Here is a 26,321-nt window from a genome sequence, read left to right on the forward strand (position 1 = left end):
GTTCAAAAAAAAACTTTCTGTTGCTGCTGTTACACAGGTTAGACCCCATGCTGCCGCTGGCCACCAACCCGCTTTGATACCCAGTGCTTGGCGTTTGCATTTGTCGAATTTGAGCCACTGACCAAAGGTTGGTCTCCAGAGCTGCTACTCACTCTTCTTCAAGGAAGAGTCCACAGCGGCGGGGAGTAAGGTGGAGAGACTGTGAGGTGGATGGCTAGCTAATTCTTGTCTCATTTGTGGTCTCATAATCAGAGCAAGAGAGAGAGAGAGTGGGGCATCTTAGCAGATGAGATGCATGAAGCTGTACAATGAAATAGGACTGAATAAATCAATATATGGGAAACACTGAGTTACTGTATGAAGCTTGTGCATATGCCCGTGGTCATCTGGTGGGAGGGGCTTAGGACAGACAGGACAATTGCAGCTGGAGGACTCTTGAAGTAATTTCTGGGGCTGCACCCATCTCAGAATTATGTCAGTCAAATCATATAATGCTGTTAAATACGGATATTCAATGATTTATTTATTTTTTCCTTGTAAAGTTTTAAAGTTTGAATAGGCTCAGTGGGACATTCAGTGTGTAAACAAGCTAACAGTGCTAACAACAGATTGCAAATGCACAACATTTTTTGATGACACTAGATATCAAACAAAAGCCAGAGACTGTGTGGTATTAAGTTGCTGTGAGCCGTAAATTCAACACTTCTAAGCAGTAGAGAGAAAATAATGTCTTAGAGCCTTACAGTGCAGAGTCTCCTCCTCTGTGCTGCCACATTGCGTCCCCTGCAGCCCCTACCAAAGATTAGTGTGACAGTCAAGAGCACTCACTACACAGCAAAGTCTGGGGATGAAAAGTCCCCAGAAGCACAGTGCACAACACATTGACTAGTAAAAAAAGACTGCTCGGCTTGAAGCCTTCTTTGTCGCCCGAGGGGTCTCTGACTGATGATTCGAATCTCCGACTTCCAGGGGGCAGCCCTCGCAATTTCCTTGTTAAGTAATATGAGATCCTTTTGGATTTGAGTGAAGACAGAATGAGTGTCAACCAGAAGTGTCAGCGACAGACTTGAGTATGAAATGACAATGAAGTGTTCGGCTCGTGGGTATTACTTGAGAGACAGGTGTTAAATGGTTAATATCACAATCCTCACGCCTTAACCACGTCTTCTATTACTTTTGTCTCCAGCGTTTTTTGTTTCTGCTTCTAATATCTTTCTCTGCTGCAAAAGCTTGGGTCTGTCTTAACCTCGAGTTATCTGTCTTCTCTTTCCTCTTTTATCCCCCGTCACTCATTTGTCCACTCACTCCACTCCCAAAGCTCTCCTCTGATTCTTGCTGAGCTGCTTTACGTCAACATCTCTGCCTCCACCTCGATCTCTAGAGGCAGATGCCAAAGCCGCATCCAGGTGCCATGATTGTGCTGTTGCTGTCTGCATTCGGGGATTCGGAGTCTGCATTCTCTCTCTCCACCTATAACCTGGCTCTTTTTCCACACAAAAGAAGTTCACAGCTCTCGCTTTCAGAAAATGGAGAGAGAAAACAGCTCCCCAAAATCGATCACATACGTACTTGCTCTTCCCCCACTATCATTACTTCACTCCATCTTTTTCAACTCTCAGGCCAATCTTCTGCCTGGACACACAATTCCCTACACCCAACCCCCCCAAGAGCCCCGTCTCTTTATAATACCTGAAGTCATCAATGCACGGAACAAATTGCTTTGCCAAATTGCTGTGAATTGTGTGTCAATGTAAATCAGTTTCCTCAGAAAGAGAAGAAGCACAATAGTGTTCTCTGGAGAGGAGAGATGATGGCTGAGATTGCTGGAAGAGATTCTCTTTTCTGATAGAAAACAGAGAAACAGAAGCTTGAAAACACAGCGAGAAACAACATGTTCCAGACAACTTTGTCTCAGATGTACATTTAACTGTGTGTTACTCCATAGCCAAAACCCACATATGTTGTTGGCACAGCTAAAAGTGTGTGTATGTTTTACATAACTGTGTGATAACATCCTTTATATGCATTATTTTTCCACAAATGAGTGTGGTGCAATCCTGATAGTAGTTTCATTTAGTGTTTATTTTCAGCAGGCAGGTGAATCGGGGTTGAGAGTCAAGCTTAGATTAAAGCTGGTGGGATGAGGGAGTAGGACGGGGCTTTCAGAAGCTTTACTGTGAAATGATGCGGATGAGGTGTCAACATAAAAGGTGTCAACAGCCGTGTTGTGTTGAAAGCAAATAGCTTCAGATCTGTTACCACAAGGACCGTTTTGGTTGTTTCATTCTACATTTTATTAACACTGCAGCACCTTGAGGAGCTAATAAATAAATTCCAACTCTCACTGTTCAGTGATTAAAGCTTCCTCACATGATGCAAGGTGCAGGGGCAGGGCACAAAAAATAAGAAACTTACAAATGCTTTTTAGAGCTGCAACAATGAATCAGCAGAACATTATTCTGCATTTGGTAATCAATTAAATGTTTTACTCAAAACAAAAACTACTATATACTATACTACTATATACACTATACAGTATATCAGTATGAAATGACAGCTTTGAGTTTTGGACTGTTAGTCGGACAAAAAAAACACATTCAAAGATGACAACTTGTGATATATTCATACTGGTTTAAAGAAAAAACATGAATTCAGTGCAGCGGCAAAGGCCCATGAGAAATTTCCACAATCAAATGTTTGTTTTTTTTACTATTCAATTACATAATCGTATTTAGGATATTTGTTGACCGCCCTAGTTTGAAGCTTCACTTTTACACTACCATACCCACAGGTGTTTTAAACCATCTAAAAGTCTTGCAGAGTTATATTGGTTTGGTTGTGTTACAGATTTATGTGATAGATAAGACTCTAAATTCTATTTCATATCACTCTTGTTTGAGGTTGAAGTACTTGTGGGAGTGAGGGGTAAACTGCTTAGCCTTCCCCATGGGTCAAGGCATATGGCTATTAATATTCAGTGACATTTCCAACCTGTCCAAATGATATTGTAAGCAGGGATTCGGGGAAGACTGCACGGCAGATAAACCCTGGGCTCTTCCCTCTTTCACACACACAAACACACATACATCAATATGTTCTTTAAAGTGCTCTGTTTAGATAGCGCACCTCACTGCCTGCTTCTGTGAGGTGCAATGTCACAACAAAGCGATACACATTACAATGCAAACCAGCTAACAAATGGGCTTACATCTTTTAATTCAGCATAAGTGATGAACATTTTCAATACATCTCAATGCTGGCCTTCTCCTGTATAGTCAGCCTATATTTCCTCTCTGCAACCTGTGGATAAAAGACATTCAGCAGCCCAGCTATGACTCAAGCCTCTGTGCTAATGTCAAAGTATTATTTCAGTAATGCCTCAGTGGCACGTCTAAAATGTCCTCTTAATGTCTCTCAGTCAGTCTGAGTAATACTTCAGCTAGGTCACGTGGCTTCTAGCCATTAATGCCAGCTGCCTGAGGTATCATAAATCCCAAGAGAATCGTCTTCTGCAGATTAAATGGAGCTGGAGAAGTTTAAGCTGTCGCCACCCCTGACACCTCTGCCACCGCAACCCTACACTCACCACAAACACACACACACACACACACACACACACACACACACACACATACACAAACACACACACACAGCCTGAAGAGCTGAGAGATGCCAAGTGTGCTGGATGTTGCAGAAGCAGAGGACTGGGGAGATAGGCTGGTGATGCCCGAGGAGTGTGACGTAATCCCACAGCAGAGACACACACGCACGCACACGCACACGCACACACACACACACACACACACACAGGACTGGAGAGTGACAAACGCACAGGGACACTTAGACACGCAGCACTGACCTTAAAGCTCCAGTAGTTGGGCTGTTGCTGCAGAGTTTATGAAGGGCAAAAGAGGGAAGGGAGGGAGACAGAAAGAGAAAAGTTAGACACTTATTTCTGTAATAATGGCTCACTGACAAAACGTAGCCACTTTTTGAAAAAACACTGGTGCATAGAACAAGCCGAACTGGAGAAGAGATACAGGCTTTGAAACAAAAATCTGATGCATCCTCAGCATAATCAGTTGCATTTTCTAAATCATTTTCTCGTAATGTGTTTCTTTTTGACAGCTGATATATGAAACTCATTAATATTGTTGACAGCTCCATCTAATCTAAAGCACAATTATTACATTTGATTGGTATTAATGTAGGGGTTGGCTGTGTTTCGCAGGCGTCAGGTTACAGCGCACCTGAAAACAAGATTGCAATGCTGGCTGTAACTGGTGAAGGGGAGGAAATGAAAAGAGTGAAATCGAATCAAACAGCAGCCCACTCTGTTGTTCTGATGTTGGCCACAGTCCCAGACTTCTCCACCACAGGCAAGCCACTGCTCTGTCTCCTCCTCGCTCTCTGCCATCTCTTTCACTCTCAATCCACATCTGAACATTGCCACCTCACCTGCCCGTTTTCACCGGCCCATACTGAATCTCTTGTGTGTGCTTTCGCCCTTTCTGCTGCTGTGCCATGTACGAAAAGGTGCCCACATGTTTGGCCGAGGTCCCGGGAAGTGAGCTTTCCATTAAAACATAATTACTCCCACAGTCAAAACCGGGCCAAGCCACTGATGGCCCAGGAATACCTCAAAATGACATGGAAAATTAAAAAAAGATTGGGCAGAGTTCATGAATTTTAATTCTAATACAAACTCTTATTCTAGTTCTTATTCTTATCTGCAGGCAATTTTCAGCCCATTCAGCCTCCCTTCTGCAGGAACCGCATTACTCTTTTGGCGCAGGGATGAAAAAAAATGACAAGCAAGTTTTGATTTATGATAGTTGGTGGTTTTTCATCATCAGCCTTCCATTTTAATACTGTCTCAACAAAAGCCTAGATTATTTCAGTAAACACGAGCATCAGAGGGAGCTTTTTCGACTGATTATTACCCTATTGTAATCTAATCTTTCACTTAATGATCTCTCATTTAGCCTTGATGCCATTCTTGACAGTCTTTTTCTCTTTGTGCTCTTCTTTCCCTCTGTATTACTTTCTCTCTTTTCTTAAAATATTACGAACCGATTTCTTGCCTGGTTTTGGTCGTGTATTATGTGTTATAATTACAAGAATCAAAATCCATGCCTTTCAGTTTTGTACAAACAGGAGACGATAGAAAACATGTAGACTGATGTCAATCAAACTTTGACTTTGGAATCACAAAGTCAATAAAACCACAATCTAATTCCAAACTAAGTACTAACTATAAAAAGTTACATAATGCTTTGTCCGCAAAATCATCATTTGTTTATCAATTATGCTCCGCGTTAAAAAAACAGAGAAAATCCGTAATGCATTACAGTAACAGGGGTCAGCGTTAAACAACAATAAAATTAAACCAAAATATCAGTTTCACAAACTCTAAAAAAACTCCTAGTCACATTTATCCAGTCCTAATGCTCAACACTTACCAAAGACATGCTTTTTTTGCTAAAAAACAAAATAAAAACAAACTACAGCATGAAACACTTCCGCCTATGAGTAGCATAGGTGTGTGTTTGAGCTCTGCTTAAGCCATGTTCAAAAGTGTACACATGACCAGGCTGCTACTCGGCCAAGCATTAAACTGTTTGCACTGATGTGTTTTAAATAATACTGTTTTAGTGAAAATGCATGTGTTTATAACTGAGAACTGAGCATAGAACTGGATACATGATACTTAGATTATACTGAATAAATTGTATAATTTTACTGTTGTTAAACTCATTTCCTGTTAAATTAAATTCATGAAGGATGTTCAACTTTTTTTTTGGATTCTCCGTTCACCGTGGAGACAAGTGAGAAAAATACAGTTTTCTTCATGAATTCAAGGAAACATGGGGTGAGTAATTGCTATGTAAATGATCATTTTGCGGGTGAGGTATTCTTTTACTAACAGGAAATGAGACAATACTTTGCCATTGGGTGTCAATTAAGCAGTAACTTTATAAGGACACTGCCAATTAAACTTCACAAAGAAACATCAAAAAGGTTACCCAAATCTGCAGTAGTTCTTTCTTGTTTTCAGATTTATCCCTGGAGCTGTTTTACCTCAATCTAATGACAACAAATGAGCAGCTCCTCCTCTCTACTTTACATTGCATTATGGGAAAACAGTACATAAACAGGATAATTAAAAGTCAAGGTTTTTTCACATAATACATTCTGACGGAGCACTGAAGCTGCTTCTCTGCTCATGTGGAGCTTCTGATCACATCTTTGAATAAATGCAACATATATGCAAAACACTAAAAATCAAGCAGATTTAGTTTGCATACTGGTATCTTTGAGGTAACTTGCTCTTCTCACTTTTCCAGTGTGAACACTACAGACTCAAACCTGCTTACCTGCTTAGAATTAATATTAGTAATATTATTAAATCAGTAGTACGGAAATGAGACAGCATAGTCCTGTTTGGACGCAATCACAGCAACATAATGCTACCTATTACAACTCTACAAACTAACATAAAAGTAATGTTGAATTAACACTTGTTTGAAATTGAACTTTGACACCTTCACTCTGAGAGGTAGCAGCTTGTTCAAGGCATTTTCTTGTGTATTACTCTTTCCACCAAATGATGTTACTGTGCCGCTTATAATTTTAAATGTTAAAAAACAGTGCATATATCTGCCTAGACTCGCTGGCAATGAGACAAGTGGGACACTGGAAATTATATGGAGCATAATCTCCACCCACGCTTCTTTTTCCCCATAGCATATAAATTTCTACCAACATATGTCAAAGCAATTATTAATAGAGAACTCTTTGAAGTGAAGCTGAGGAGAATTTCTGTTTCTTAGCTAGTTATTCTGTAGGTTTTCAGTTATTTTAAGTCATGTATAGTTGCTGTCCAGGAGGACTAAAGGATTAAATTCTCCATTGTGGGTTAATGTGATAATAATAAGAAACCTCTATGATCTCAAAAATGCTTCGTCATATAGCTTAAAACAAGTCTTACTTAATAAAAGTTCGCATTTTTCACAAGACAGAGAGAGAGATCTGATCTGAACATCTGCCCCTGGTTTTAAGTGGTGAAAAAGCTCATTCTCAGTAGGGGTGAAAGGTCATGGGTAAAGTGGGTCACTTTCAGGGATAAGATAATACACGAGGTGAGGCAAGACTTGTGTTGGCCTTGACTACCTGATCATGTGTCAGTCATTTATTCTGCACAGCCCGTCAGTCAAGCTTCGTCCTTGACGATCTGTCTGAGCTGACAGCAGCTCAGGGGCACCGTTGGTGCGTCATAAATAATTGCTGTTCACTTATTCAGACAATGTTAATGATTTTATTTTCCCACACAGCTAAATGACTCTGAGCGCTGGCTCTAATGGCGCAGAAGTGATTTGTGGTCTTGTGTTGTCTGTCTCTGCCAGTGTTTCTCTGTTTGTTGCTTTAATGAGGCTTACTCACAGTTTTCAGGTAAAGTAAACATTCATTCGTCACCCACTTGTGTTGGTTTAACCGTTGCTCCGCTGACAACAGCAGATTTACTGAACTTGGACTTTGAGCTGCAAATATTGCACTGAGAGGGTGTGAGTGCCAACTGAAGAGGGCCTATTTCACTGTATGTTATAACCTCATAACATCTCTCCATCCTGGCAATCATCACTGCAATCAGTGCTTTTCTTCAGTGCAGAAATGAAACACAAGACATTGATTTGTACTGTCTCACTATAATCCCACATGATGGACCAAACTCTTGAATGAAGCTCTTCTCCTTAGCTCAAATGCACATAAGTGATGCGCACAATTAGTCAACTAGTCGATTAAACGTTGCTATCTTCACTAGTCAGCACCAAAAATATTAGTCACTTAAACTTATTATAAAAATGACTATTACTTTATCAAAGTACACATTGAAATATATTCTGATGACTGAATTTATTTATATATTTTTTCTGAATTTGTTTTAGGTTTGGCTTTTTATTTTTTATTATTGATTTATTGTTGATATCTCTTCTGTGCTATATGTTGTATGTGTAGACTTTATGTTGAATAAATAACACATTTTAAAAAATATATATTTTGTGCTCAATTGTATCACTCTTAACCTCCTGTTGAATGAAATAGTGTTACTGATGTATGAGAGATTCAACCTGTGGCCGAGGGTATACATAAAAGTAAAGACAACCCTGTATACATTTACACAAAAGCGTGGATGTGCACTCAAGAGTTGGCCACAGAGCTCCAACAGAAGGACGTAGCCTCGCTGAGTGTAGCGCTGCATTACCTGACCAGCATGTAAAGCAGGCTGCACTCCCACCACCCCTCCTCCACCCCCGTCTCTTTCTCATGTCGTCATCCCTCTCTGCACCCCCCCCCCCCTCTCAACCATTCTTACTCTTAAATCCTCCTCCGGTCTAGTTTGGTGTCTCTACCGCAACCTCTCTCCCTTTCTTAAAAACACCTACACTTGTCTGCACAGCACATGAACGCTCACGCAGACGCACAAAAGGCTCTGATCGTCCACTCAGCCTTCGTCTTGCCTCCTGAGCATATGCACACCGTCACCACAACAACCACAATAAACACAACAGGCGTGCAATCTAATCCCAGCTGGCACATCCTTATCCCGCACACACACACACACACACACACACACAAACGAACACACACACACGCGCGCGCGTCTCTCCAACAGCCTCCAGCTCCAAGCTTCCAGTCCCGTCTCACCTGCAGTGCACCTGCGCCTGTCCACCACTCCAGTCATGCCAGGCTCTCCGTCAGGTGCAGCGAATCCTCACCGCGTTTATGCCCGTCTCTCCCTCCCTCTCCCTCACTCAGTCTACCTCTCTCTCCCCCCTCTCTCTCTCTGTCTTGCTCCCCAGTAGCACATGCGGCGGAAACTCTTTATTTAATTCATTACAACACCAGCCGATTAACTCCTTCGCAGATGGGTGGCTGGCTCCTGCTGGTGCTGGCTAATTGAGCAGCGAGCTGCTTGACTGGCTGCTGCGCTCCTCTCCTGCTCCTCCTCCCCCCCTCCCTCCTTGCTCGCTGTCCACGCTCTGCACATCCACGAGATGACAAGAAATCCTGCTGCTTCCTCCCTCCTCGTGCAGTGAAAATGCCCTGTCACTTTAGGATCTGTCCACGCTCTCGGCTGCTGCTTATCTATTTTTATTTTATTTTATTTTTTTTTATTTTTGCTGTCTGCCTCGTTATTCCTCTCTCCGTTCAGTCTTCATTATTGTAACAATTCCTGCCTCTCTACACAACCTGACCTTTGCAACGCGATATCCCCACTTGCCATTTATGGGAGAGGTTGCCACGGAAACTATGGACTCCACCTGCCTTTCGCCCGCCCTCGCGCGCGCGCTCGCTCGCTCGCTCACTCACCCTCTCTCTCTCCCTCTCATTCTGTCCCCTGATGTGCTTCTCTATCACGTCATTACACCGAATTTACCTTTTTTTTAACCCTTTGAAACCTGGATCTACAGCAGTGTTGTTGTGCTGCGTTGGGGGAGTGGGGGGTAATTATTATAATAGTTTTGTATTAAAATTATGTTTCAGAAAAAATATAATATAAAGAATAAATCCTCATCCTGCAACTTTAGGATATTTTTTTGTGTTTTTGCTCTTTACTTCTTTGTTTATTTTCAGATTTGTTTGTGTTTTTTTTGACTCTACTAATTTTTTGCTCATTTTTGGGGCATGTTCTGTTACGTTGCTTTTTGCCTTTTCCCTATGTTTACGAAGAAATCAAATTTTGCTCAGGTTTCCAAGGGTTACACACACACGCACGCACGCGCACACACTCACACACCGGTGACGCTTACACAAAGACAGGCAATACAGCACGTGCATGTGTGTGGGGGAGATAGAGCGAGAGAAAGCTGTTGAAGCTGTGTACATAAACTACACTTGGAGGGGGGGAAAAGTTGATAAAAAGAGCAAAGGGGGGACATTATCCCAAAGTGTTCAGAGAACTGCATTAGCAGTTCAGCATTCAGTATCTTTACGTGTAAGGTCCTCCTTCACGCCTCAAAGGTTCCCCCTCTGTAAAGTTCTGCACAAAGAAACGCGTGGCTGTGACAGTTTAATGACGACCTCTTACACAGATATAAAGAGCACCTGACAGCCTTCTCTCATGGATTTTCTCTCCCTTAATTATTTTAATGAGCACAATGTGAGGCACAATGTGAGCCATTGTGCTGCTTTCAATCTGGATGTTATCTGACAAGAGACGTTTTGTTGGTTGGTGTGTGTGTGTGTGTGTGTGTGTGTGTGTGTGTGCATGCCTTTCTGTATGTTCATGTGACGTCATTTTTTTCTGTCGTCACAATTAAAGTATTGAGCAGTTTGAAAAAGAAAAATGTGCTGAAAATCAAATTTCAAGTTTCTCTGATTCGCAGTAAATTGATAGGAGAAAAACAGACATGAAACGTATCAATTAATAAATGAAGATTAGAAATATTGGAATGAGATATTGTCAGACACAATTATTTTTTTAAGGATAAAAAAAATCCTCATGAGGCATACCTGTTCTCGTGCTGACCGCTCTGATGTACCCCTCATGCTGGCGTGGGAGGGGGAGGGCGATGGTGGGTTGTGGTGCGGGCTGTGGTGCGGATGCTGCAGCTGTTGCTGCTGCTGGTACTTGCTCTTCAGGTGGTCCATGAAGGCATCCCTCTTGCGTTCCATGTCGGCCTTGTGCAGGTTGGTCAGCGCCTCCAGACTCTGGGCGGCGCTGACTGTGTGACGGTGCTCCGATGTGTGCACGAGGCCCACATTGGAGAAGCGTCGGGCGCTGTTCCCCAGCGTCCGGTACTCTCGTGGATACTCCAAGTCATCTGTCGAGATCATGTGACTGCCACCACGCTCGGGATCTGAGGGGACGGGGACAGAGGGGCGGAAGGGAGGAAAAAAGCAAAAGGTAGAAAAGAAGGAAGGGGTGGAAAGTATGCAAGAAAGAGGTGAATCACCACCCACACAAGCATGCAGAAAGAATTCAGGGTGGAGACGTACATACACACAGAGCAGGCACACATAGGTGGAAACAAATGGAGCAGAGGGAATGAGAGTGGAAAAAATAAGGCATGGGGGGGACAGGAGAGAGAGGAAGAGAGAGTGGGAGAGAGAGAAAGAAATGGGATGTGATGTTAGACTATTTGCCACCAGGACAGAACAGTTCCCTGCAGAATTATTGATCTCAAGTTCTGAAGGGAAGAAAAATGAGAAAAGTAAAACGCTCCTGCAACAGATCAAAGGAAGAGGCTCAAACTGAATTTGTTTTGTTGGATATTCCATTGTGATATGCCTGCTTGTCATTATAAGTGGCTTTCATTGTTTTGTTAGGAAACAGAGAAAAACAAAACACTGAAAAATTGAGGTGACTGAACATCAGTTGGGAACACAAAGGATCACTTCTTTCATATATGTCCTTGTTCTTTTTCACCAACTTTTTGTCCATCTGTGAGCTTTCCCCTACATCCCTTGACACCTTCTGCCACTTTCTCCACATTCTCTCACTGTCTCTTGTCTGGAGGTTACTGATTCTGCTGTCCATTTTTAAGGAGGTGCGTCACTCTGACAGCCCTTGGCCTTTTATCAGCGCTCTAACTGACAGACAACACAGCCCGAGGTGGAAGGCACACAGGAAAGGAAGGGAGACAGCCGGGAGGAGACGGTATGGTTACACACACAAAGAAAATATGTGACTGGAAAACGAATGAACTTAAAGTGTGACAGTAAAGCGGGGAGCCATTCGCGCGGTGAGTTACCTTGCTTAGGAAAACAGGCCCCGGCGTTGGCTAGAAGAGAAACATGCCAAGGGTTAATTTGTGTGTTTGTGCACAGATGTGCAAGCAAACACACCAGGACACAGTCACATGACCATCAGAAAAGAGCTATCTTGAAATGATAGCACTTTGTCTGACTTACAATTAGTTAATGCATTATACATGCATTATAATGTATTCATAAGGGTTAACATATGGGGAAATGGTTGGCTATGAATACTAAAAATGTCTTACAATAACCTGCAGAATGGTGTATGATATTGTGCATGATGGATTTTTACACATAGCTCATATTTTATGTTTCTTAAAAATAACAAGACATTTGTTCATATTTTATCAAATAACTGTATAAACTTCAGACTTTAACCCTTTAACACCTGAATAGGCATGAGTTTTCTTGTGCTGCCTTAAGATACCTTTCCAAAGTATTTAAAACCTAAAAAAAATTGCTTTGATTTCTTTTAAAAACATGGGAGAAAAGGCAACGAGCAACTTTGCAAGAAATTCCCCGCAAAGTGCAAAAAAAAATCAGTAAAAGGTGACAAGAAAATGGCCTGAAAATTAGGTGGGTGGGGGGGAATAGTATATATTATGAAATAAATAAGAAAAATGTCCAGAAAACTTTCTTTTTAATTTTTATAATTATGGATTTAAAGTTATGTAGTTTAAAAAATAGATACATATATATTTCTTCTCTTTTTTGGCACTTTTTAAGGCCACATTCTTGTTGTTGTTGTTTTTTTTTTTTATTTGTATTTTTGCTTGTTTTTTACTTTTCATTTTTTGTCTTTTTTTTCCAGATAATTTTCTTGCTACTTTTAATACATTTCTTGTACATTTTTGGGCCATTTCTTGTGAGGTTGCTCATTGCCTCCTTTTTTCTGAAAGAAAGAAATCAAGTCAATATGCTTAGGTTTCAAAGGGTTAGGCTGGGAGAAAAAACTCTTAAATCAGAGATGGACAATAAAAAAAAACAGTGGTGAAACTAAAAGTATAAAAAGTGCTGAGACTTAACAGGGCTGAATGAAGTGGACCATCTGTACATTAAAGGCTCATCAGCAGCATTAGTAGGAGCTGAGTGAGTAAGCAGCAGAGGAAGGCTCCTCGGGGCAGGAGCAACAAATGGACTGTTAATGAACGCAAAGGAAGCTGGCCAGATGGAGGCCCAACAGAGCAGCACCGCTCTCCAGTGGACAAACCTTAACACAGAGGAAGCCTGTTAAGGCCAGAAGGTCTGCCATCATTCCAACGCTGCTGCAATCAAAGCCGTACGCCCGTCGTGAACCCATTTCTCACTCTATTCGTCCTCGGAGAGCTATCGCACTCTGAGTGTGATCAGCTGTTTCAACACCATGCCCTTACATCCACCACATTTATGAAGTACTGATAAACTGAGCAGGGGTGAGGCGAAATGGACTGACCTCCTGGCTAATAGCATTAGCATTGAGCTGCACCGCCAAGGCTACCGGCCATATCCGTCTGGCCCCCCCGCTGCCTCTCACATCTCTGGTTTACACTTCATTAGGCTGGAGCTTATTGTGCATCAGCTAACAAGGACCTGACTCAAGGGCCCCATTACAATGGCAGGCAAAGCTGGGCCTATGTACTAAGGCTTATTATTGTGACTGAGCATCCACAACGACCGTGAAAGCTGAGTAGGCTATGCTGCCTCTAGATAAACATAAAGCTGCTAAGAGAATAAAACAGCATCAAGAAAAAAGTACCACTATCATTTATATTTATCAATTGCAGAGAGTCCTAACAGAAGTTATAATGCTAAACAAGATAATGTCTTGCCAAAAGACAAGATTTGCATCTCTTTGTATGACTGGTTTGGAATATAGCCTAAAAACTTTCCCCAACTGCAGTTTGTGGATATACTTTGCAAAGCTGAGTACAAAGAGCTCATCTTGAACACAGCGGGTGTAAAAGTTGTGTGGGCAGGAGAGTAAGAATAGAAAATGGGAACAGGTTATTCATCTTTACTTTCGTCATTCGAAGCCAATATATTTCCACATAAGCTGGCAGACAATAACCCTGACAGCCAAAACAATCTGTGCAAGCCCACGCGACGCCGGCATCGTTCAAACCTACATAAAAGAGCCATGTTGGGGTGGGTTTCTGGTGACCACTCTATCACAAGAAAGCAACGTCTGTCAGCAAGTCTGGGTCCACAGCCGGCCAAATTGCAACTGCAAAAACAGAGAGCCTCTAGGAAAAGATGCAGCATGTTGGTCAATGAAATAATGTGGGACCTGAGTGACAACAAGAGGCCGCAATCAGAACCGATAAGATCTCTGAGCCGAGCCAATGAGATCCGGGCTGCGCTGCCAAGATAGAGAGCACAGTCAAGAGCATTTACCTGCCTAAATAAAAAGAACTCGCTGCGGTGGGCCTTGAGAGATAAGACAAGACAAACAGGCAAGGAGGAATTACCTGTGTGGAGAAAAAGATACTGCAAAGCAAACCACTGAAAAAAAATCCCAAAAACCAACCTCTAACAGCCAACACAGACAGATTAAGTGGTTCAACTCTGTTTGGTGTTTTTAGGTGTCTATGCAAAATAGATTAAACCTTCCATCAGAGGAGGTTGATTCACAGATTAAAGATGAACCATAAAACAGATGACAAATGGATTATATTTATCAATTGTTTCATATATTGCATTTTTTTTCCCTCACATTTCTTTCTTTCTTTTCTGCGTTTCACTGAGTCTCAACTTTTCACTTTTTGAGTCACCAGGCTCCACCGCCTTCAGTAGGTTATTTTTATATGTAAGGAAATTCAGACCGTGACATGAGGCATTTGCCAACCCACCTACAACAACTATCATCACACATACATAATAATATTCTGTATCATCACAGCCAAATCCTGGACCACATACTTCCAAATGCAAAGGTGTTTTTTTTTTCTTTACAGTCACCTGCTGAACTTCAACTCAGGAGGAGAAGTTGCTGCTCATCATATGCATGGACATATGGTATGGAGAATTGGGAGGTGAGAAGGAAAAGTGGATTGGGTTTGCTTTGATGGATTTGGAGGAGGCAGGCGGTGTAGCTCTATATTTTCGGGTATGTTAAACAAGTGGGTCAGAGGGAGTGGAGGGTGTACGAGAGGCTTCAAGTCTCTCAGAATGGTAACAAAGCTGCAGATTGCACATATGCAAACAGAACTTCTTTAATAACCAAAAGTACAAGTACTTCGAACTTTTTTTACTTTGTTTGTCACATATGCAGCTACACCTTGAGGCCACATGAGTCACTCTGTATTAATAATGTATTTGAAAAGGTACAAAAATATTCTCTTATATTAGAATGCAAATATGCATATACTTTCTGTTCTTACATAAAAAGGCAAAGTGGCTAGAAAACACAGTGGTAACTGCAGCCGTCTATAGGGACTGTGATAATTAATTATTTCCATTAAGTGTTGGCGCATTATTAGATTTTCTCCTGATTATCATGACCAAAAGAGTTCTTCATATCTATCTCTACAATAATAAAATTCTTTTACTGTTTTTTGTGCTTTTTTGTCCTTTTTTGGCAAATTAATTGCACTCAAAATACAAGTGAAGGGAGGTGGTGAGAGTCTGTAACCATAACTGTACAAAAGCGTACAAAAAGAGCAGTTACACTTTTTGGAATGTGAAAAGGCAACCAGATGGTGTTGAGAGAGGAAGACAAAGAAATAACAGAAATAAATGGAAATTATTTAAAAGGGAATTGGATTATCTACACAATATTATCATATATGTATTAATTTATCTTAGTTCCAATTTTTGCTCTGGAAATGTACAAACAGTGCATATTTAATTAGCTAATGTGTGATACGTACATTTAAATTTTAAAAAATGGCAACACGCAACACTATAAATAATTGTCTTACTGTAAGTAATCAGTCAAGCTTTATGGTGACATCTTTATTCTAAAAGTGTAGTGTCCCCTCTTAACGGTCCAAATCCCAAAGTTATTTAGTATACTATATATGGCAAAGGAAAACAGCAGATATTTACATTTGAAACTGAATATGACAATGTGGCCAAAATCTATTATCAAAATAATGCCCATTAATTTTATCTTGATCAACTACTCATTTAACAAAACATGTCAGCTCTACTATCTGTAAAAGCTGGAGAGAGTTTTGTAAAGCAGTTCCCTAGATGCCAGACAGATTGTTATTGAGACTGCAAAATGAAATTTTACTTATGTGTACTATTTTAAAAGTAGATCTATGAATACCATCTGACTCATCTCTCTGGCACATACAGTAAGCACAAGGTCTCAAGCTTTGACTTGAGTAGTCTTGATTGTGCACTGGCAGAAATCACGGTGAAGAAGTGGCATCAGGTAACAAGAAGGTAATAAATCAACAAAAGATAGCACTAGTTTGTTTAAGTCCCTGAAACAGAACTCTCTGTTCAGAACATGTCAAGACAATGTTGAAGTGTGTTTGCACTTTTGCAGATTTGCTCATTTTAATCATCAAGATGACAGCAACCAATTTTCATTTTATCAGGAAAACTTTGTATTCATAAATGTGCCACAGCCTCCAGCCAGATTCCTTAAGAAAGGCAAGCTTTTGTAAGTGTTTATTGTAGAATAATGTTTAGTGAAACCTCAAGGTGATACAGATATCAATAGAGCACTTCATTTGATACTCATAATGTAATGCTGAACTATCAAGTCCGTTAATATGCTGCACTTCACATCACCAAACCGCAGATTGTATGGGATGTAGCTTGAAAGAGTTTGAGCTGTGTGCCAGGAACAGTTGAGAGTCCATCCAGTCACACACACAGTGACGGGGCTAACTGTTAGCACGTACGATCTGGTATCACCAAGTAAGTGTAGTCTCTGGATCAATGACTAAGTTGTTTGTCCAGGATTTACATTACAACCAACCAATCAGCAGCACTTCTTGATTGTGATGTCATTTACAGTGTTTCGTGCAGATAACCACCCATAAAGAAAAAAACAAAAACAAAAAAACGCCCATTTCAAAGCCATTCAAGCAGCAACGCACAGATTTGCTTGGATTTTAAGCACATTTTTGGTGTGTGGGAATTACTAAATATATATTAAACCTCTGTTGGGTCTATTTAATGGGAAAGAAATATGTGTGAAAAATAGATGTTACAGGACTTATGGTAACATAAGAGTTATTAATGGGTTTAATAAAAAGAGTCAAGCTATTTCATTGTCGGTGTGAGTTTGTTAAGACTGTTTAACAACTCTGTGTTGGACGTAAGCTGCTCCTGCTGTGCTAGCTCCTGCTCAGTAACAATGCAAACTGAGGAGATGGCAGCGACAAAAAGTTTGTCGATCCAGCGGGAAGTTGGAACGGTCCTGGAGACCTCCAGTGCTAAAAGGATTGAATACAGGTATCATTTGACTGGAGACTTTCAATACTACTTGTTACTGAATGATTTTGGTTGATAACTTAAAGGTATCAAGTATACCAAGCCTTAATGTTTAGTAATGCCAAGTTGTTGAGTGTTTTCTTGTCTTCATGTAATACACTGGACTCTGTGTTTCACAGCTCTTATAAAGTGGTCCTCATCACTCTTTTTATAATGTGGCAAACACACGCCTCTGTATTTGAAAAATATTATTTGCCTGTTTATTTATACAGACATATGTAGGTGGTCACTGCCTTTAGCCACTCTGTTTGGTTTTGTTGTACATTTTTTTAACTGATAATTTTATCTGAGCATATGTATTTTGTACTTTTCTTTTGTACTTTTTCTTTGGCTATTGTTCCATTATCACTTGCCATGTAATGGCCTCTAATGTTTCACTGTTTAGTAAAATTAAACCAAGCATTCAGGCCTCTATCCTAATTATTCTTGTGACTCCTCTTTTATTCTTCCATGTTGAATTGTGTTATTAAAGTGAGCCACTTCCTCTGATAGTGCAGTGTCCTCCCCAGAAGGTCTGTCGTTATGCAGATGGTTCGGAAAGGCAGGGAAAGTCTCTTCCCTCTGATACACAGCCTAATTTACTGCAAGCATGGCAGGGCTCCTTGTGGGATGCCGGCCATGACAACACAGGGTGGATAGACCAGCTGAATATTAACCAGAGGAGGCAAGAGGTAAACTCCAGGAGTGGGTGAAAACAGCAAACTGCTAATCCTGCACATCTATTAAAGCCTACAGGCAACAGGAAATAAGCCAATCAGCAAGGCCTAAAGCTGTTAGCAATTGTAACTCTGTGCGCTCCAGTGGGAACAGTTAAAAACAAATAACTAGAAGGAGACAGGGCCAGGCAGGATTAAATATAACCTTCTGAAAAACCACCAATCAGGTCTCTAAAAACCCTGCAGGTCACAACTCAAGAACCAACTAAGGGGCTGCAGCTCCACATGTATTAAACCTTAAAATGACAGCTGTGGGGCATAACACCTGCAGCCATATGAAGAGAGTTGAGAGCTGTTAAGGTTAATATGCTGGAACCAGCTCATGCGCCGGCTTGACTCTGATGTTCTTGCTACAATCACTTTCCCTACCACATAATTATCAATCCTGTAAAAGGACTGGCAAATGACTCGTCTTTTTGACTACACACTCACACAGACCTTGAAATTTACTACTGCAAATTGTAGACATTTGGATTCAACAGCCAGCAAAAAAAGACAACTCTTTACTTGAAAAAAAGGCACATTTATTTCAATCTATCATCTCACTCTCCTCTCACTGGTCATGCTCGCTCTTCACTTAAAACAATGAAGCATCAGGTAAAAAGATACGTAAACCAGCAGCAGGCATGTGCACTCCACTTTTTCTCTCCATTAAGGTAACCTCTGAAAGCTTCGAGGCACTGCTGTGCCAGGAGAGGAGAGTTAAAAGGGGTGAAATTGATGGCCGGGCAGCGAGAGCAAGGCATCAGAAGAAGGTCAAAGCCTACAAGTCTGTGCTGCTGGACAGGCGGAGACAGTCAGAAGGCTCCAGGCTGCCTCACGTAAAACTGGCAGACACAACTGCAAGGTGATGGGAACAGCCTCTTGATCATTAAAACATGTACAATATGAAGTGCCATGCTATCTTTTCACCTATTGCTCTCCTTTGTCTGTCCATCATCTGCCTCAACCCTTCCTACTCTAAACTTAGTTTCCCTGGGCAACGCTGGGGAATTACTGTGGAGGCAGCCAAGTTAAAATTGCAGCAGTAATGTGAATCCAGTAAAGCATCTGTTAATACACAAAGGCATGCATTTGGACAAATCGAGCATGCTACGGCTCCACGGCAACATCTCTAGGGCCGTCTGCAGCTGAAAACAAAAAATGTGTGTGTGTATTCAACTACAAGAGATGATATATAAATGTGACAGAGACGCAAGGGGTTGGGAGTGGAGGTGGCGAGCATAATGCTCCTCTTTGTTTCACTTGTCATCCTGGTAAAAGCAGTCTGTCTTTTTCTGGAATAACAGAAGTCCAGCAGCAGGTGAGAGAGCCTCTTAATTACAGCCTAAACCACGTCAGTCAGCACACTGCTGCCACTGGGTGTGAAGACGACACTCTAGCCACACCTCATTACATCAGTGCTGCTCAGTTTACCTCACTGGGGAGTCGGATGCTACCTTCAATAAGATGCTAGATGGAGAAAAGCAGAGGTAATAGACTTTAAGAGATGCTAGATGTAAAATAAGATGTTTGTAGAGCGCAGGGACTTCATGCCTGCCTGCATACAGAGCTACTTCAATCAGTCGCACCTCCTCTGACAGTGATGCAGAGATCTCTGATCTCCACGGGGTGTATCATTGACTGGAAGTCACAGGTGGCAGATGCCTTAGTCAAAGATCTTGCACTGCATGGAGCGGGATGAAGAGTAGCATAAATCAACCTTCAGTTGTTTTATTCATTGTTTAAAGCACCATGCCAGTGTTCTTCCATGCTTAAGATTATTTAAAACAAATTAAATATGCTTAAGAGTCAATGCTAACAGTTCAAACTGTTTGATAATGTAATAAAATATTGCAGTTATCCAGCTGTATAGTTTGTGTTGACATCTGCTTTCTATTTTCTTGCAAAAAAAGAGACAAAAATAAAAGCAGACACTCTTTTCCTTATGATGGATAATTAATCAAAAGCAGATTTTAAGATTCTGAATGTAGATTACAATAACTGTAAAATTAGAAGTAGGGTTTTCCACACATAAATTTATTTGTGGCTGCCTACCACAATTAAAACATCTGCGGCCAGCATACTCTGGGCAAAAATGGAGCAGTAGAACGCCAGGTTCTCTGCAGCAGCTGTTCCTAACATCCATCGATCTGATCAGCTTTGACCAGATTGGCAGATCAATTATTCACCTTACAACTCAGAATTTAGAGAGGGAACACACAATTTGATTTGGGATTTATAAGTAATCAATTGCTTACATCAGGCTTGGCCTGTTGGAGGAGTACAACAGCTATCAGTGATTCGCTGAGTACCTCCCTCTGTCATCCTCTGAAAAATGAGTGCTCGCCACTGGTCAGCAGTCAGAGAGAGACAGCAGGGATAAACAGCATATAGAGCCAGCATATTTTCACATCTAACACTGAATTAAGGGGTTATTTCAACCAAACCAGAGTCAGTGATTGCTGAAACAGTAGGCAGATTAACCAAATGGTTTTTTGAGTTTATTAGGTTTTTTTTTAAGATAAAAAAGCAAGAGAGATTGTGGAACACAGCAAAGTGGCTGCTTCAACATACTCGTGTAAATATATCGGCAACACTATGGGTAGGCATTAAATGGTCAAACCCTAAACGCTACACCTAGAAAAATAAATAAATAAATGAATAATAATAAAGATAAAGAATAAAACAGACAACACTGATGGAATAATTAATATGAGGTTATGGTTTAGCCACTTTCTCATTCAGTTTCCCACATTGTGCCAAATCTTGCTAAAATTACAGCCAACGAACTAAAGTTGGGGTGTTGCACTCTGTGAGTATGAGTGACAGATGCATCGGATTCCAGGCCTGAGTCATCATAACATCTCAACAAGGCTGCTGCTGACAATACAACCAGGAGAATGTAACAACCTTGGTCCAATGCCACATGTACGTAAGCATCGACCAAAAACACACACACATTCACACACATACAGAGCTCGGCACAGAGCAGCTATGTGCAGACAAGGCAAATATTTTCTGAACTACTTACACATGTGCACTCTAAATGCCTATCCATTCTTGTTATTGTTAATCTGATATCTTATTGATCATATTGCTGGAAATGTCTCTTCTTGCCTGACCCCGCCCACATGGACATCAGAGTACAGTGTCAGCTACAGAACAGCTTCTGCCGCTGGTAAGTTAACAATTTAGCATCAGCAGGAAGGATTCTCCGTGAAATAAAAGTCTAAATCCTGGTTGTCTAATTTGGGGGCAGCTTACTCTAAACACAGCACTGTGTAGTAGCCACAGTGGACCTCCTGTGTGCTGAGTGAAATAAAGCAAGACTGAAGAAACAGCAACAGGAGGGTTACATATCCTCCACATATATTCACAACTTAACACACTAAAACAACAATATTTACACAGCAAGTACACAAATATTTAATGCTACATGTTAAATTAATCCTGCAGCTTTCAGAGATGCGGGCACTGCTTCGAGGACCCAGTGTGCTTTCAAGTTAAATCTCAGTGGATTCAAGCAGAGCAGCACGATGCAGCGCACTGCTGGGCCAGCGAGCTGAACGATGAAAGCAGCAACAAAACAAATCATGAGAGACTGATTTTGCAGTTGGGGAGCTCCATCACCTCTGGTACCACCCAAGTGTTTTTCTTGTCCCCACTAAATAAACACACTGGCAACAATAGACTGTGTTTTATAGATAGAGCCATTTGTTTTTATTTGAAACAATTTTGCGGTTATCAATGCTGTATTTTTATTCATTGTCAAAATGAAAGGTTGGCAACCAGGCATCAGATTTTGATGGCCGAACCTGAAGGTATGGTCACCATTTTAGTTACCTTATATCTTAAGTAATTAAGATATGATAAAGTTATAGGTCAGCTTAATAATGAAAATGTGAAATTAAATAATGTTTAAAAGCCTTATCACAGTAAGTGAACAAATTGTTCATCAAACCATAAGTGGGTGTGCTGGCTCTTGCAGCCTCAACATCATGTCATTAAGCTGTCTGCTCATGTTGCTTTGAGCTCCAGTGCTTGTCTAGTCCATTGATTTATATGATAACAAGATACCTGACACAAAGATGGTGCATATTGATTACAATTGAGTTGCTCACCTGACGTGCACCAAAAATTTAGAGTCTGGGTTTACTTCTGTGGCATGTGGCCCACTAAATATGTGCCGTAATGCTTCTCCCACTGGCCCCACCCATGAGTTCCCGCTCGGCTCATAAACTTTACAATGTAATGACATCAAAGATTTTTAAATCGCTGTTCTCAGCTCCAGGCTTCCAGTCCCTATTTTTTGTTATGCAACTGATGGCCACCAAAGGCCAAGGATTGGTTGCCAATTTCTCAAAATGGTTGCCAAGCGCAAGCTGGCAAGCATAACTGTCACGCCCTAACAAAAGGAACATCCATATACAGTACACCAAGAAATCACACACTAAAATAGCTGAAAGCACCAAATAGCATTCAAATGAACTGTCCCTTTCTTAAGTGCAATAAAAATATAAATTTATTTAGAGCAAACAAAAAACAAAAGCACTCAACAGACATCATTATGATGAAACGCTTACTGCAGATGAGCAAACAAGTTCTTTCTTTACAAAAAAGAAAGTAACTTCTTGAGGAAAGCCAGACTTTCCTGAGGGGCTGACCGTGTGTGGTTATCATGCAAACAGGCCAACTCTGTCGGACGCAGGTAGAAGAAAACCCTCGTTCTTTTATTTTGCTCACACATCGCCACATTTCTCTCTCAAAATACACTTGAACCACATGGAAAGCACTGCACTTGAAAAGCGCACACATTAAAGGCTACTGTACTGCACAGCACCACCTGATAGAAAAAAGGGAGCCATGGTTGTTAAAAAAAAAAAAAAGCGAGCAGAAAAACACTCAGATGGAGGTCATCGTTAACAGAGAAACTCCTCTGAAGTCTGCCAAGGACCCCATACTAAATCACTCAAGCCTAATAGGTCATTATCTGTCCCATTCGCCCTATAATATTAGCAGCACATACACACACACAGTCATACTGACATTCAGATGCATGTTGGTTGGTAAAACGCTGCAACTGAAATGTGACTGATGGGGTGAAATTTGGTGGAGTAGCTTAAGCAGCAAAGAAAATCTTAGGACATAAATGGAAGATTTAAGAAGCCTTCTCTATCTGAGCTGATACATAGAGCGCTTGCATATTCATGAGATGAGCAGGGTTATTATGAAGGAGGGGGCAACGCCAGAGGAAAAAGGTGGTAAGGGAGTTATAAATCTCTTCCCAATTTCTGTGTTTCTGCTTTGCGTGAGCACAGTAGGAGTGTGTCTTGCCTGAAATACATACTGCAGACAATGGTGTAAAAAGCAATTCAAATGCATATGTAAAGCTGCACTATTCTATTTCATATGTTTTGAAAATGACAATGACTCAAATAACTACATGTAATGTGAAAGAAGTCACTTGCAGTGATCAACCTATAGAATTATTATCCAAATGCAGCTCAGCACCAGTTCAACAGCAGGGACGAAGAAGACTGCTGGCAAGTAAACAGGGATGCCGTTGGCGATTCAAATTTTTTTAAAAAGTTTTACGAGAAAGGAAATGCAGACATGTTTGTTAGACATTGTTAGGAAGAACACACAATAAGGTTTGGTAAATAAAACTAACTGCAAACAGAAACTGAAGAAAAGACTCCACAAGGGCACCTTTAAGTAAAAGAAAATATACCTCGCTAGTAATATGGCCCTCCAAGTAAAGACCAATCACACATTTATTGTTTATTAAAAGGACTGGGTATCGGTACTCAATACCTCTAAGGTACTGACCAAAATAACCCAGCACAAGTAGTATTAGCAGTATTGAAACGATACCTGCATTTGACCTTTACTGTACCCAAATCTAAAAAAAAATGACTATTTGTATGGTTTTGCTAGCAGCCGATTACCGCAAGCATTCCTGGATATGTCCTGACTGAGTGACCCATTATTGCAGCAGCTAGTACAACCCATACATGGTGTGGTGTGGTAATGTCAAACACTCTGAATTTGTCAGAGTTTGAAATTTGGCGTGCAGAAATGCAACCAAAATGCTCAAAAGTATGGCCGACGACACATCTGTAGCGTCTGGTGTTATTTTATGCAGCTAAACACTTTCATTGCCATGATGGGTATCAAATAAAGTACTCTATTAGTATCAGTATCACTTAACGTCTACTGTTATTGGTATCTTAATTTTTTTAACCGATACCCAGCCCTACAAAATAAAAATAAAGATTTATGTGATAATAATTCTGCTAAATGCATGTGACTGATTCACTTGGTCTACACTGTTTTAATTTCTGTTTTACCAATGTGTCTGTTTGTCCTTGTTACTTTGTTTCTGCAATATTATTTAACTGTTAAAGGGCATGTATGCTAAGCCAACTAGAAAAAAACAGTTTTACTGTCAAAATACAACGAAATTAAAGAAAAGGTAATTGCAAACAGGCTTGACCAACCAATCCTTAGAGGCCTATTTATGTACAGTAAGACAGTATTTCTTGTTACTGTACATCACCAGCTGCAGGTTCATTAAGCTGGCTCTGGACAGGTCAGAGCCTCTTACTGTTCCTCGCCTCCAGAGGCCAACATACTGACAGCATCAGGCTGATTACAAAACAGCCCTCTGCAGGCATGTTGCCAAAACTGTTGGTAGGAAACCAGAGGTGTCAAAACTTCCAAATTCTATATAGGAGAGGGAGAGCTTGCATGGCTTTTTAACGATACTGCAGGAACCAACTTTCAAGTTCTAAATCTCTTAAAATGCTCCCTTGGGCTAAACCAGCAGGTACATAATGAGACGAGGTGTGAAATAAAAGAGATGTAACATTAAAAAAAAAATCAAGGTTTGTGTACAGGATGGAAGTGTTAAGTGTTTTTTGTCCGTCAAGCGGAAAAAAAAGATCTTCTTATTTTGCTGCAACGAGCAGACAGGGTGGATAATAGATTAAATAAATTAACCGAGTATCAAGAGCTGGCAAAAAGCAGAAAAACAAAAAATCAGAAGGTTTAAAATGGCATGGAGAAAACAGCCGTTATGATACGATCATACTTTAATTAAAATCCCCCCTCCTTTAACAACTGCAGTGTGAACTCAGATCTGTAGGACCAAACCATGATCCTGTTTAGAGATCAAAAGACATTACTCAGTTGTATTATCTATATGTTAACTTATCTAATATTGAATAAACCCTTTCTAATTGGCAGGTTCCACAACCAAAGAGACAAGCACAGCACTGCATTAGAAATGCAAGGTAATTGCAAATGACATCTTATGTTTTTTGCTGTTGTTCTTGCGTCTAATTAAACACTTAAGCAGCAAAACAAGATTATTATTATTCTAATATCATTTCAGTGGAATGAAAGCCAAAACATGATTTGTGCTGCTAAGATTGGGAGCCTAAGGTTTCCTAATGATCGTGTAATGATGTGTAATTTGCAGTAAATCTTGTCATCGCTGCCGGTTAAATGAGGGGATCTCCGCTGCTGGTGGAGCAGCACTGTTAAGGTTACTTCTTTCATGGGGCAGGATTACTGAGCTGGCTCTGACATGTAGTTTGTTGCTTCCACTCCCGGCAGACCTGCTGCCAAGCCTCTTGTAGTATTAGCACGCTGCCATTCTCATCCCAGACAGAGCCAACGGGCTAACCTAACAAGCACTCTCCCACAGGAGCACATCTGTTGTCAGATTAGTTAGGCTCTGGCCATGGGTTATCAATCAAAGTGGTGAATTACATTACAAACCCAAATTCATTCATCACTTACATCAGCTGATTAAACGATTTACCAGAACAGATGTAGGCAGCAGCAATGGAGAAGTGCCGAAAGACAAGGGGAATGTTAAGAGAGGACGTAATCGGCTTCAGCGGCCAAACAGAACTGTGGGCAGAGAAACTGAGAAAAATGAGTTTCGAGTTCATCAACGGTTGCGACAAAAGCACGGCTGGCACAGAATTTGGCTGCATTTCATTCATTAGCATTTTCATTTAATGGGTGTATAAGTATCATTGTACTTGTATATTATATCCAAGCACTAAGCCTTGATGTTTGACTTTTGCGTAGCGGGTGATGACAGCTTTTATTTGTGGCAGGCCAATAAGAATACAGAGATTTTTGATGGTTTATTTGTTGGAAACAGGTGTGCAGAAGTAGCTTGGCTCCTGATGATTAGCACTTAAAAACTACGCAGCACCAGCTGAGGCCTGCAAACAAGCCAAACACAAGGAAATCAGGGCGAGTGGCAAAGGTTAAACTTAAGAGCTTAAACTGAGATGATACTTGTTGAAGATGGAAAAAATAGTAAACTTAAACAAGGCTGGCCACCAATGTCTTAAGATATTAATATTTTGTTGAATTTAGGTTGTGTCAGTTAAAATTAATGTTAGA

The 26,321-nt window shown here is 40.8% G+C and overlaps 1 protein-coding gene across 7 annotated transcripts in view; it reads right to left on the reverse strand.

Annotated features, from left to right (window-relative positions):
• The window catches only part of si:ch211-278a6.1 (SRC kinase signaling inhibitor 1), a 50,552-nt gene extending 38,766 nt beyond the window's left edge, over positions 1-11,786 (reverse strand). For all 7 annotated transcript variants that reach the window (XM_042504677.1, XM_042504672.1, XM_042504676.1 and 4 more), the window contains exons 1-3: positions 11,757-11,786; positions 10,516-10,862; positions 3,860-3,886 (exon numbers count right to left, since the gene is read on the reverse strand). In XM_042504677.1, the coding sequence (XP_042360611.1) occupies positions 3,860-3,886; positions 10,516-10,839 (351 nt within the window). In that variant the 5' untranslated portion in view covers positions 10,840-10,862; positions 11,757-11,786. The remainder of the gene's footprint in view (positions 1-3,859; positions 3,887-10,515; positions 10,863-11,756) is intronic.
• Between the last annotated feature and the right edge of the window lie 14,535 nt (positions 11,787-26,321).

This window comes from Plectropomus leopardus, chromosome 17 (genome assembly GCF_008729295.1).
Source record: "Plectropomus leopardus isolate mb chromosome 17, YSFRI_Pleo_2.0, whole genome shotgun sequence".
Lineage (NCBI taxonomy): Eukaryota > Metazoa > Chordata > Actinopteri > Perciformes > Serranidae > Plectropomus > Plectropomus leopardus.